The sequence below is a fragment of the Meriones unguiculatus genome, chromosome 1, assembly GCF_030254825.1.
Source record: "Meriones unguiculatus strain TT.TT164.6M chromosome 1, Bangor_MerUng_6.1, whole genome shotgun sequence".
Taxonomy (NCBI): Eukaryota; Metazoa; Chordata; class Mammalia; order Rodentia; family Muridae; genus Meriones; species Meriones unguiculatus.
This window is the reverse complement of record NC_083349.1, coordinates 168,909,749-168,923,965: the sequence shown is the minus strand read 5'-3', so window position 1 is coordinate 168,923,965 and position 14,217 is coordinate 168,909,749. Positions and strand designations below refer to the sequence as shown.

At 48.9% G+C, this 14,217-nt stretch overlaps 1 protein-coding gene across 1 annotated transcript in view; it reads left to right on the top strand.

The window, feature by feature from the left end:
• The first annotated feature begins 10,559 nt into the window (after positions 1 to 10,559).
• Positions 10,560 to 14,217, top strand: part of St14 (ST14 transmembrane serine protease matriptase) — a 37,046-nt gene continuing 33,388 nt past the window's right edge. Inside the window, exon 1 of the mRNA XM_021644036.2 lies at positions 10,560 to 10,895. Within this exon, the coding sequence (XP_021499711.1) occupies positions 10,815 to 10,895 (81 nt within the window). The 5' untranslated portion in view covers positions 10,560 to 10,814. The remainder of the gene's footprint in view (positions 10,896 to 14,217) is intronic.

Genomic DNA, 14,217 nt, shown 5'->3' with positions numbered 1-14,217 from the left:
TATATCTGCTTTAAACTTACTTTACCTTCCCCACAATGTTGTCTTTGGAAAGATGCTGTTACATGTAGTCCACACTTAAAGAATGGGGAGCTCAGCTCTCTGTTAGGGCTTGAAAAAGGTAGTCTTGGGACTGGTCTCATGTGGCTCCGGCTGACCTCAGATTTGTTATGCAGCCAAGAGGGATCTTTAACTAGATGTTTAAACCCTGATCCTCTTGTCTCTGCCTCCCAGGTACTAGAATGTAGGCCTGTGCCACCACTACTGGTGCATATAGAACTGGGGCTCAACCTTGACACCCTGCTTGACTGGTGTGCTCTGTCAAGTTTGCATCTTGAATGTCTCCCCAAAGGCCCCTTTGTCGGGTTTGCTCTCCAGCATGTGATACTGTTGAGACCTAGTATGAAGAAGTTAGGTCATTGAGGGAAGTGCCCTTGGGAGATATACTAGGGCTCTGGTCCTTTCCCTTCCCCCCCCCCCCCCCACTGCTGCTTTATGGCCTCTAGGAGGTGAACAGACCTCCCCTGTCACATGCTTTCCAGTGTGGTGGGAGGTCTGGCCACAAGGCCCAGTGACCATGGACTGAAACTACAAGCAGAAATCTTTCTTCCTTATAAGCTGCTCAGTTGGCATTTTGTCACATGCTGACTGAGGCATTCTCGTACTTTTTTTTTTTTTTTTTAAGGCAGTGTTTCTCTGAGTAACCTTGACTGTCCTGGACTTACTTCGTAGACCAGGCTGGCCTTGAACTTTCAGAGATCCACCAGCCTGTGCCTTCCCGAGTGTTGGGGTTACAGGCTCGTACCATTTTTTTAACTTGTGTTTTGACACCTTGAAATAGAGCAGTTGGAAAGCCTGCTTCTAAGGTCAGTTTATTGCAATGTTGAGCTTAACAAGCCTCAAAACTGAAAGAACATTCTAGATCGTAGTAGTTCCCCAGTGATCTTATGTGTCAGAACTTAGATGGACACATTTTGTTGTGTTTCGGTGACCATGCAGTGCTTTTCTGTTGCTGTGATAAAGTACCAAGCCGCACAGCAACTGTGAGGAGAAAGGTTTGTTGTTGTTGTTTTGGTTCACAGTTTCATCGTGGTGGGAAGGCATGGCAGTCAGGAAGTAGAGAGGGAACAGAAATGGAGTCAGGCTATGAAATCTCAAAGCTCAGCCATGGCAGTCCATGCCTTTAATTCTGGCATCCCAGAGGCAGAGGCAGGTGCATCTCTGGGAATTCAAGGCCAGCCAGAGCTACATAGGGAGACTCCGGATCAAAAATCCTCAAAGCTTGACCCCCAGTGACATGGTCCTCTAGCAAGGCTCTGTCTCCTGAAGCTCCCATAACATTTCTGCACATCACCACTAGCTGGGCGCCAAGTATTCCAGCACGCAAGCCCATGGGGACATTTTGTATTTAAACTGCAACACTCAATAAAGGTATCCTTTTGTTTTATTTTCCCTTTAAGGCAGAAGGGTGCTGGTGGTAGAACACAGTTGGTGGAGTGCCTTACCAGCATGCATGAAACCCTGGGTTCCACCACTGGCAGCACCACATAAGTCAGGCGTGTGCCTATATTCCCAACACTCAGGGTAAAGGCAGGACCATCACAAGTTTAAGGTCATCCTTAGCTACATGTAGGGGCCTTGAGGCTAGCCTGGGCTAGAGACCCAAGAATGGGGTACTGCACAAAGATAGACTAGAAAGGTGCCTCAGTGATTACAATCACAATCGCCCTGCAGAGGATCCGAGTCCAGTTCCCAGCACCTATCTGGAGCAGCCGACAACTGTCTAGAATTCCAGCCTGCGGATCCAGCATTTCTAGGTACGCAAGTCTTGGGAATTCAAAGGACTCGTGCCATTCCCAGTGTCCTCTCTGCTTCCTGCTTTGGATCAAAGCGAGCGCTCTCAGCGATTCCCACTGCCATGCTTTCAGAGCCCTGCCATCAGGAACTGTAGCCCTCTGAAAGCCTAAGCCCAATTAAATGCTCTCTTTTGTAAGTTGCCTTAGTTGTGGTGTTTTGTCACACAATAGAAAAGAAACAAAGCTGAGGTGACTGTAATATAAAGTGTTTCTTGGTCAAGTCCAATCTACGTAAAAAAATACTGTGAAGCTCTCTGGAAGGAGGACTTTGTGAGTTGGAGGCCAGCCTGATCCATGTAGTGAGTTCCAGGCCAGCCAGGGCTACTAGTGAAAACCTTTTTCAAACTTTGTGTGTGTGTTTAAAGCTGGTCTCTATAGTGTGGACTTGTTAGTCCCAGCTTCTTGGGACACTGGGGCAGAAGGATTACTTGAGTCCATGAGTTAGAGCTCACTTGGTGAGCTCTAATCCCAAAAAATAATAAAGATTCTACACTTGGTTTTGTGTTTTGTAACTGCTGGAAAACAAGAGTCTCTTGCTAGCCTGGTCTTACATAGCTAGCCTGGAACTCACCAAGAACAGTGTGCCTCTGCTTGTGAGTGCTGGGATCAAAGGTGTGGCCACCACACCCTGAGGCATTTAATTTTTAAGTCTCATTAGTGACATTAGCCTCATTAGTTATACTTGGAGGTCCATTGTACATTTTCATATGCACAGCAGTATGCTACTCTTCTATCCACAAGGAATAAGTTCCAGGATCCCCGGTGGCTGCCTGAAACCACAGATAGTACTAACTCTGTCGAAAATGCTTCCTACACCCACATACCTGTTGTTGTGCTCTGGATCTTTCTATCTCTCCAAGGCCATGTGTCGCCAGCTTGGCACCGGGGAGGTGATGGAAACTTTAAGAGTGGGGTCTAGTGAGAAGTCCTTAGAACATTAGGGGGTCCTCCTGAGGATCATGGGGCTTTGCCTTCTTTGTTTTTCTCTCCTTGGCTTGTCTTGGGTGGACAATTTTGCCCCATCGCAGGCTACCTTTTCTCCTTACAAGCTGATATTCACATACTTGTTTTGGCACTAGAAAGCTGCCTAACATACTTACAATATAACTCAATTTATTAATTACGTCCAGTAAGAGAGTAACAAGAATGGGACAGTTACAACTGCTGTAGTGAGCTGTGCTAATGTTCTCATCTCTGTGCTCGCCCTTTCTCTTGAGATAATGTGACTCGCTGTAGCGCCCGTGTGGTCAGATGCAGCGAATGGTGTAGGCACCGTGAAACAGTGGCTAAGGCTTACTTCAGCACAAGCACTGTGACACAACGACAGTTGCTCAGGTAATTGCAGTAGCTAAGGAACTTAATGGGAAAGTGGTACGTGCAGCATTGACTTTCGGGGCAGCTGGATGATTCATGGGCTGGGAATGTGGCTAGGATGGTAGAGCGCTTGCCTAGTGTGTAGGAAGCCCTGGATTCAATTCCCAGCACCACATACACCAGCTGGGTGGGATGAACCTGTAACTATAGCCCTGGGTGGTAGAGAGACGAGAATCTGGTCACCTTTCAGCTATACAGAAGATTTGAGGCCAGCCTGGGCTATGTGAAACCCTATGTGAATAAATAAAAATTTTAAACAAAATTATTTATGTCCTAGGTAGGATGGAGTAGAATGACTTGAAATTTCATTAGTCTACTCAAAATGGTGTACAGCTTTAAGTGATTTTTTTAAAAGATTTATTTATTATGTATACAATGTTCTGTCTGCATGTAAACCTGCACACTAGAAGAGGTGACCAGATATCATAGATGGTTGGGAGCCACCATGTGGTTGCTGGGAATTGAACTCAGGACCTCTAGAAGAGCAGCCAGTGCCCTTAACCTCTGAGCCATCTCTCTAGCCCTAAGTGATTTTTTTTTTAATGTAGTTTTTCATTTTGAAATTTCAGACTAAAGTTGACCAGGGATAACTGAGACATCATAAAGTGAAACAGGATAGGGAGAGAGGACCATAAAGATAGCTCCAGCCTTTTTATCATTTAAAAAAAATATTTGGGGGCTGGAGAGAATGTTCAGGAGCTAAGAGCACTGTTGCTCTTCCAGAGGACCTGGGTTCCATTCCTAGCACCCACATGGTAGCTTAAAACTGTAACTCTAGTTCCAGGTAGTCACCATGCCCTTCTGGCCTCTGCAGGGCTCCCGGCGTGCATGTGATGCGTAGACATAACATGCAGACAAAACACCCAAAAATGTGTATGTGGTGTATAGATGCATGTGTGTGTTTGATAAATGAAAAAAAAATTAAATTATCTGGCCATGTTTTTATCAAATGGTAAGCATTTTCACCTAAGCACTGACCAAAGAAAGCATGTAAGCAAATGACTCTGGACTTCGATTTTAATGAAAGCCCATGTTGCATCGTAGACCAGGCAGTAGGTTGGGCAGGAGCTGCAAATACGGCACTGGAGGAGGGACGGGCCCAGATGTGCTCATTAGGTAGACAGGGCTGGAGCAGTCCGAGGATAGCGTCAAATAGCCCCAGGTGAGATGCATTGTAGCTGGGCACTGAATGGATCCCAAGCAAATGTGTCAGTTGTGTTCAGTTTCTCTGCTGTGGCAAATACTTGCGAGACAGCCTTTAGAAAAGGAAGGGCTTATTTTGGTTCGTGGTTTCAGAACTTCTAGCCCAGTGGTTCTCAACCTTCCTAATGTAACCCTTTTGTACAGTTCTTATAACTATAGTTTTGCTACTGTTACAAACCGTAAATATCTGATGTGTGACCTCCAAAGGGCTTGAGACCCACAGATGGAGAACCACTGTTGTAGGCTATGGTAGTTTGGCTGTTGTACTCTGGGCTCCCGGGGACTTTGGTTTTCCCTGAAAACCATTGTATCCAGAAACTCACAAAAGGCTTATTATTTTCTCTCTGTCTTTATACTTCTGTTTATTTACTTTTGTATGTATGTGTGGGCATGCTCTGCCTCAGTGGCACCTGTGTTAAAGGGCAGAGGATAACCTACTGAAATTTGTTCTCTCTTCCCACCATGTGAGTTTGAGGGATCATATTTAGGCCATCAGGCTTGGCTACCATCACCTGATGAGCCATCTTGCAGGCCCAAAGGTTTGCTTCTTTTTTTCGGGGGAATTGATTTCATAGGGAGTCGTTGTTGATGTTGTTGGGGCTTGAGCCCAGAGATTTCTATTCAAGAGACAAATTTCGTACCACAGATCTACACTTCCAGTACAATCTGTTGCTTTTATATGCTAGGACTCTGGGGATTTAAGCATATGTATCTTGAAAGTATCCTCTCTTTGACCATGAGCAAAATGCAACTGCAGGGGAGTTTGCAGAGAAAACAATGGGCACCTGCCAGTAAACACAGTGTAAAGGGAAGGTTAAGAAACAAAGGAAGATGGAGGAGGGCGATAGGGGTGCTGCACACCTGTAATCCGACACCTGTGAATGTGGGACACAGGGGTGGGGAGGGGGCAGAAGGATGATGAATTTGAGGCCAGCCTGTCTAAAAATAATAATGAAAAATAAGACCCACCGGGCACAGTGGCACATACCCATAATCCCGGCACTTGGGGAGGCAGAGGCAGGCGGACCGCTGTGCATATGAAGCCAGCTTGGACTACAAAATGAGTCCAGGACAGCCAAGGTTACACAAAGGAACCCTGTCTTGAAAAACCACCACCACCACCACCACCAACAATACCCTGTCTTTAAAAAAAAAAAAAAAAAAGCCCAAAGTAGATGTTAGCATACAGATATTCATGTCCAGATTACTAAAACCAAAGAAATAACCAGAAAAGTGGTGCAGCAGTTTTTCATAGCTGTTGTTATAAAGAAAGAAAATGCCGATAAAGACTCGGGAGCCAGATATTGCTCAGAGAGGCAGAGAGAAAGTACCCAGCTGACCTTCTCACTCAGCTCACGTCATAGAAGGAAAAAGCCAAATGCCAAAAAAGCTAAAGGCAAAACCCCAAAGCTTGGAGCTCAGGACAGCCCAGAAAGAAAATGTGTGCCAGGTCACCAGATAGCCCGGGAAGAAATAGCTAAAAGCCAGAAGGCCAAAGAGGTGCTTTTATTTCTCCACGCTGTCTTAAATACCCCCTCTCAACGTCCATCCTGTCAGCTGGTTACTTGCTCTGCCTTGATCTCGTAATATTTACCTTTATTAAATCCTTTGTTCAGAAAGCTCTTGGATTAAAAGTGTGTGCTAGGGCTGAGACATACCATAATCACCTGTTTACAATAAAATTTTTGGAATAAAGGTGTTTGTTAGGGCTGAACCACACTAAACAAGAAACAGGTCTTTACACTTCACAATTTCGGGGCTCACAATGGGAGCAAATCTCCTGCAACACATGGCGGTGAGAGAAGCAATTACTTTGGGGACAGGTGTGTGGCTTGAGGGGCAGCTGATGAAGTTCTACAGGTTCTCAGGCACGTTGACACATCTTTAATCCCAACACGCACGTGGATCTCTGTGCATTCCAGGCCAGCCTGGGCTATGTAGTGAGACTCCGTCACAAACAAGCAAGCAAGCAAGCAAGCAAGCAAACTAACTAACTCTACAGGTAGAGCCCAACCCTATTAGAAAAAAGAAAACTAGAAAAGTTTTTAAGCATCAGTATGCCACAGGTGGGAAACTCCACACCTGGGATGGATTGCACACGCACTACAAATGGTGTATAAGATTATGCTCAGCTACACATATAAAGTATAAATGAAAAGAATTCTGTGGTCCTGTCCTACATATCTATGTATTTACATATATATATATATATATATATATATATATATATATATATATATATGCAGGTATTCTTAAGTGCCAGAAAAATCTTGGTCCGAGTATTTCAGATGAAGGAGAGAGATGATCTGTATTTTCTCACTCAGCTGTCCATCACAGGAGTGTTGCTTTACAGTTAGCCAGTGGGCTGTAGACAATATCCATCTTATTCTGTCTCCTGCATCTTTACCATATTAATTACTGAAGAGTTAGGTGATAACTGAAGACTGGGCAGTGTTTATTGTCATTTTTTTTCACATACTCACCTTTTATTAACTACCACTCACTGCGTGTGCTGGGGAGACAGATGCTAACCTCTGCCTTTGGGAGTTTTGTGTCTGGAGAAGTGAGTGGCTGGCTGAACTCCGTCTTTGACTGTGATCCCAAAAGACTGGTGTTGGGATGGGGAACGTGGCTCTGTCGGCAGCATGCCTGCCTACAGTGCAGGAGAGCCTGAGATTCCCAGCATCACAAAGAAAACAATGGATTAGAGTGGAGCACTGGATAAAGGAAATCCCTCCAAGTGGAGGGTAATGTTTGTGGAGGAGATGGTGGTAGCTTTGAGTCCGGGTGGCAGAAGCAGAGCAGATAGATTGCGAGCGTATATTGGAGGTAGAATTGTCAGGCTAGTGATTGGTGCTTTTGTTGTTTGTCGGTGGGTTGGTAAGTAAAGAAGGAAGTGAGCAGCACTCCCAGAGCAGGCTGAATGAATAGAAACCACTTATGGAGATGGCTGCCCAGAGCCACAGACATGAGATGGTGCTCAGAAGCGCTGTTCTGCTGTAAGCAGAGCAGCTCCATAGGCCAGGTTTCTAGAGCTTTCTCTTTTAGCTCCTAGAACGACATGGGTGTCTTAGCCATGGAAGGCACTCATGTGGCGATTTGAACACAATGCGTTCATTACAAATCCTGAGATGTCAGCCAAGATCCTTCCTAGGGTTCACTGTGTGGGATCAGGATATTGAGCACACTCTGTGCATGACAGTTCAGTTCTATGCTAATTAAGTTCAAGCAATTTGGTTTAATCCCCATAAAACTACAGTACGCTTTGTTTCTAAACCGTATGTGAAATAACTCAGCAACAGCTCGAGTGAGAGCTTAATATGCTGATATTTAGCTTCATGAACTGTCACCGCTCATTCCGTTTTGCAACAGCATTTTGAGAATCCTTCTGTATGAGGACAATAAAAATATTCTATAAGGTGTGCAGCAGTTTCAGGAAAAAGAGATTGGCTGTGCTTGGGGAAGACGTCACACATGTGATGTGCCAGGTGAAGCTAGGTCTCATCAGGAGTAGGCAAAGTGGTTCTGGTGAGCAGGGGGAGAGGTGGGGACAAATGGGGTGGCTGGTGAAAGCAGGGCGTCATGAAGGGAACAAGTGGACTTAGCATGGGGATACTGATACAGTCGGTGCTTAGAAAGTACAGTTTTAACACACAAAGGTAAATGCACTAACAACCTGTCAAACAGATGACCTTTCTTGCTCCAGGAGATGCGAATACATTCATGGGTGAGGGGTTCTTGACCGATTCATTCTGAGTTGTTGTGTTCATTCTAAATCTCTTTACTGCTGCAGGTTTTTTTTTCTTCCTTGAGGGAGTAGCCCTCACACTTCCTGGTCCTTGGTGTGTTTAAACTTGAGCTAGGTCCACATGCCATGGCTTCACCTTCCCATATTATGACCCGCTCAAGCAGGGGAATTAGCCTGAGTCAGGCCCACGTATGTCTACCTTCCAAGTGACTTGCTCCAAGGACATGAGTGAGTTGGAGAAACCCTCCAAAGGTCCTAGGAACATGAACTCCACTTTTCCAATGGGCACAGTGTTCTGAGAAGTAAGTCCAGGGAGAGATGTTATAGCAGCTTTGGTCTAAACTGGTCCAGGATAGGGAGGGGCGTGGTAGTACAGCCTTTACCACATGCATGTGTGGTGAAGGCTGGCTAATTTGGTTGTGAGTTAGCCTTGTGCAGTGAGAAATGACAGGGACTGAAGACTCTCTCTCCATCTGTGTGTAATGGTGGCTATCAAATGTGTCATGATGGGTACACTATCACTGAGATACAGCTCAGGTTTTCGGGGTTTAGACTGGCTGTTGTTGGGGTTCTTCACGGACAATTTAGAGACAACCTAACATCATGTATATTGTTTATTTATTGAGACAGGGTCTCACTATGTAACCTGGCTGGCTTGGAACTCACTAGGCAGCCCTGCATATGTATACATACTTTACGATGATTAAACAAAGCAGGTGTAAGATGATAGCACAAAGCCTGCGCTGTCCTCTTGTAGGTCATGGGATGTCGTAGGCATGCATAGAGGGTGTGCACGCCACAAGAAGGTGACTCTTCCCCTGGATTTGCAACAAGTTTGTGGCATTGCCTTATGTTCAAATGACCATATGAGTGCCTTTCACAAACAAAATATATATTTAGCTTTTTAAGAGAAGGGATGAAACTGTAGGAACTCGGGAGAGAGTGAGTCATTCCTTTCGCAATAGAATAGCAGGTTCAGTACCTTGAGTACCTTCCGGTCTCTGCTGCCTCCAATCTGGCTAACTTTCAGTCACTCACTGATTAAAGGGTGTTGTCTCAGTAGTAATCCTAAGCAGGAAATTATTTTTCAATATGTTCCATTTGGCTCCGGAATGCTTTGTATATAGTGTGGTGTCAGGTTTATTTTCCTGTGCATTAAATTGACGCAACTTAAGACTCAGAGGACTCAGGTCAGTGAGACACAGTAGCGCAACAATAGGGGTATGGAACAACCCGGTCCTGGTTTACAGAGAAGAGTCTCACGGTGGGAGTCGTCTATCCATCAAGATAGAACAGGTCTCCGTCAGTAGACACAACCACCAATGCTCATTGGTGTAATATCACCAGAATTGTCACATCACTTATATCCATTGTACATCAGCAGGGGGCTGCTGAGGGACCCTCACTCATCCAGATTATATTATCTTAAGAAGAGGGGATGAGTTCTGGCTGGAAATTTGGGGCTTGTTGATATCAAAGTACGGGCTTTAATATTGCTCACTCTTGTTTCCCAACACTGGGACAGTGTTTAGCATAAACTGAGCTCAGTAGTTCCCATGAGCTCAGTAGTTTTGGTTCACTGTGCAAGACGGCAGAATACCAGTGGAGAAATACGCAGGTGATTGCTAAAGTAGAGTGAGCACTTTCGATGCCTGTGCTGGGAAGGCAGGCAGGTTTCCTTATAGGAGGTGAGCTGTCAAAAAGTAAAGTATAGGGGCCTGCAGGATGACTCGGCCAGTGAGGGCTCTTACTGCCAGGCCTGATGACCCTCCATTCTCCCACATGGTGGGAGAGACCAGATTCCTTGCAAGTTCTTTTCTAACACACAAATAAACACAACAAAGACAAAACAAAAATTAAAGGGAGCGTAGAAAAAAGGGAGCGAATGTCGGGACCCGTGAGTCTAGGGGTCAGAAAGGATGACGAAAGGTACAGAAAAGGCCCCGTTCAAGAAGGGATCTGCGGTCAGCGTCGGATGCTGCAAACGTTGGAGGATGACTCTGAGGACTGCTATCACTTCCCTGGGCACAGGCCACAGAGACAATGCTGCTGCTGGCCCCAGGAGGAGGAGGGTCCTTGCGTTTGTGCGTGGCGCGTGGCATACTGGAGAGGCCTGGTCCTGCAGCAGGTGTTGGAGGGACAATAATTGAGACACAGGCATCTGGTAGGATGACTGCGTGCAGGGAAAGGTCCGGGGAGAGAGATTAGAGATGGTCGGTATCCAACGGCTGGGCTGACCCGCTGTGCTCAAGGAGAAAGACACGCCAATGAACAGGAAGAAGAGCCAGAAATCTATGGCGCTCCTTTTCGGGGTTCTGGCGGGAGGGGCGGGGCTTCCTGGGGGCGGGGCATGGCGGAAGGCGGGACCGGCCGCAACAGGTGTGCGGGTACCGGCGCTGGCTGGCTGGCGGGGCGGGGCGACCTGGGAGGCCACACCCTGAAACTACCTGCGCGGAGAGGAAGGATGAGAACTGGAGCCTCCGCCGCCGGCCGGGCGCCCTGGGCCTGCCCCGGAACTTGGCCCGAGCCTCCCCTCGCGCCCCTCGTCCCTCGTGTCCCCAAAGCTCCGCGGGCCATGGTAGTCGGCTGCCCGCAGGGACCACGCGTCTGAGACGAGCGATCGGGGCGTCAAGACCATGGGGAGCAACCGGGGCCGCAAGGCCGGAGGGGGATCGAAAGACTTCAGCGCGGGACTCAAGTACAGCTCCAGGCTAGAGGTGGGCGAGGGCCGGGGACCCGGGGACCCGGGGCCGGGCGTCCACTCTCCGGATCCGCGCGCACCCTCACCTGCTCCCGGGCCTCTGGGTTTCGCCTGAGCTCCGCTCCACGGCCCGTGGGTGTCCCGGGCTCTGGCGCACAGGTGGAATTTCCTGTTCGGTGGGTGCCTGGCCGCTGGTGGCAGGGCGGGGCTCTTCGGACCTCGGCCCCAGAGCTGCCTCGCGCTGGCCACCGACGAGGCGGGAAGCCCCAGGGCCTGGGGGCGTCGGGGTGCAACTCCTGCCTCCTCGCTGACTCGCAGAGAGGGCCTCCGTGGGGAGAGGCCCCCATTGCTCTGGGTTATCAGTGCTCCGAGGGGGTGGTCTGGGCCATGGCAAGGACGTACCCGTGTCTTGGAGACAAGTTTGTCCTTGGTCTCTGCAGAAACTCGTTTTAGTCTTCCTGGTCAAAAGGCGCTTGGGATCTTTCGTAGCGGGGTGATCTCCGGGCAGAGCTTTGTCCACACGGAGCGTGGGGCTGAGGGCATGCTGGCCGGTGAGAAGGTGGCCGTCTGGCCAGCGGCGAGGCAGCCTGTGCCCTACGCCTTTTGCAAGACACTGAAGCGGGAAGCAGAAGCGCGAGAAGTCTCTTGAGAGACCTCAGAGGCATTGCACTTTACTGTACGGAGCAGGGGGGCAGTTAAGCGCTTTACTGGAGGACACACACGGGGGCAAGGGGTGAGGCCAGGGCCCTGGAGGGACTGGCAGCCAGGCTGGCATTTTCCTGAATCGCAGCAAGAGGCCGGTGAGCGAGTCTTGTTGCTCCTGCCGAGGCGGTTTCCTGAAGCCTAGCTTCCCCTTCCGCCACTTTTTCATGCACTCTTTCTGTGGTGACTCCGGAGAAGAGCAGATCTGGGGAGGACGGCGAGCCTCCTGCCTTCCCTTGTGGCCGGAGTCCGGTGGCCTGTGCCTCTGCCCCGCTGTGAGCTGTTCTCCGGGCGTTCGCCACCTGCTGCCGCCTTCTTTTCCTTTCTGTAATTAGAGTGTTTGTGACTCTGGAGTAATTGCCTGTTTGGGGTTCCGGCCTCCTCGGCAGGTAGCCTGCTGTTTGTCGTGTGGTCTTAAGGACTGTTTTTCTTTCTCCCCTTCCAAGTTTGCCCTTCCTGACTTCCCTTTCAAAGACTTGCTGATACTGAAAGCAGGTCCTCAGGTGGCTGAACTTGGTCTCCTCTCTAGGCTACCACCCTCCCACTCCCCCACGGAGCCAGGGTGGGGCTCACCTCTCTGGTCCCTGGGCTCCTGCTAGATTACTATTCACCAGTAACTCCACGTCTTCCGCGTAGGTCCTCATTCATCTGTTCTCCATCCCTTGGGTTACTCTTACTTCTGCGGGTTTCTTTCTCGTGTGTTGCCTCTCTCTGCCTTTTTTTCCAGTTTGGTTGAAGGAACCCTGTACCAGTGCTGGGCCAGGCACTCAATGCCCATAAGTGCTTTCAGAGACCAATATGATGTGTTTGATTCCTTTAAGGAACTTAGTCTTTCTGGGTATGAGAACACACACACACACACACACACACACACACACAGCAGTGTGTCCTCAAGCGAGTGAGCTGTAGCTCACTTTCCTACGTCCAGGAAGTCTTCAGGTATGCCCTCCACCCCCGGCTTGATTGCTCCTCCCTGGCATCGCCCGGGAGTGCCTGTTCACTGTGGGGTCTGCAGATCGTCCCTGGCACATCCCCTGACCAGTCTGTGTGTCTGCTGCCTCTTGGGCAGCTTCTGTCACAGAGCCTGGCTCAGGTCACGCTGGGCCCCTGGGGGCACCGCTAACCACAGCTTTCTGGGTTGTTGCTTGTCTGCCTCCTTCCCAAGGCTGTTTATGCTGGTCCCTTGTGGCCACGGTGGATGGGAGTAACTCCGCTGTGTTGTTTTCCCCATTGCATGTATCCTGGGCCTGTCTGTGCCCTGTCCAGGTCTGAGCAGGCGTGTGGATACCAGTTGTTATGGCCACTAATGAGAACTGAGAAGTCTGTCTGAATGGTTAGGTCTCTGCTGAATGTTTGGTGGTGGCTGTGAAGTTGCATATATGCATATGAAGTAATGATTTTCTTAGGTGAGACTCAGTGTTCCCTGACTGTAGAGAGGCGGATTGGGAGCTTAGAGGCCATGGGTCAAGATCAGGTGTTTGGGAGTTAGGCCTTACCACCCCGAGTCTTTATAGTCATCTGTTAATTGGTCAAACATTCACCCATTTTTTTTTTCAGTCACCCATTTGCATAACAGGTATTCACGAAGTACCCAATGACCAAGCACTGGCCAGGCATTGAGAAAGATCCAAGTCACAGTCCCTGACTTCAGGGCCACTGTGTGTAGTGTGGGCAAGCACAGAGTGGGCATTAGAAGGGCATCTGTTTTGCCCAAGCTGGTGGCCAGGGCAGATAAACTGGTCTGCAGGCCAGTTCTGTGATGTGATGATGGGAAGGGGGGGGGGGGTGTCAACATAGAACCAAGGCCCAGGGCCACCACTGTCTAGCCAGGTGATCTGAGATGTTGTCCAGTCCCAGGAAATCTCAGTTTTCCTGGCTGTGAAATGGAATGGCACGTGTGACCCAGGTTTGTTCTAAGATTCAAAGGAGTACTTTGCACACAGGAGACTTTAGTAAATCCGTAGTGGTTTTCGGGTCAAACAATAAAGAGTTTTTGAGTTTAGAAGGCCCTGAGACCAATAGGAAGATGATGAAATTATTTGGGGTTGCAAATCAGGAAAGTCCCTGCTTTAAGTGGGGTCCTGCCTGACTTTGCAGAAGCGCTGGGCTGCCTGACGAAACACAGGACAGTCCTCCATGCATGCGCTGGGGAGCCACACCGTCAGCCCTCTGCAGCGTAGCCCATCTTCCTGAGCTCTTTCACCGTTCACTCCCCGCTCCCGCTCTCCCCCAACCTCCAGCTTCTGTGAATGAGTGGCCTGCTCACTCTTCTCAGATCCCATTCTTCTCCCGCTAGGCAAAATGTACCTGTAGAAACCTTTGTTCTCTAAGTACTGGGTGCTGGGTAAGGGAGAGAATGGAGGAGGCAATGGGCCCTGGGAGTCTGGGAGTGTTGTGTGGGTGGGGAACAAGAGGTGCCGGCAGAGGAAAGGAAGGCTGCTTTCTCCGGTGGGAATCAGAAGACCTGCTCCTCACCCCATCCCCAGCTCCTACTACCCTCACTTAAGAGTGTGGAGAGCTGAGGCAGAGGAGAAGACGGCTGTACTTTGAGAGCTGCTTCTGTGTGCCTGGGTCTCCTGTTCTCAGTGGGTTTGCTTATGGTCATCTGTGGCTCAGGTGCCATCACCAGGCTTTAG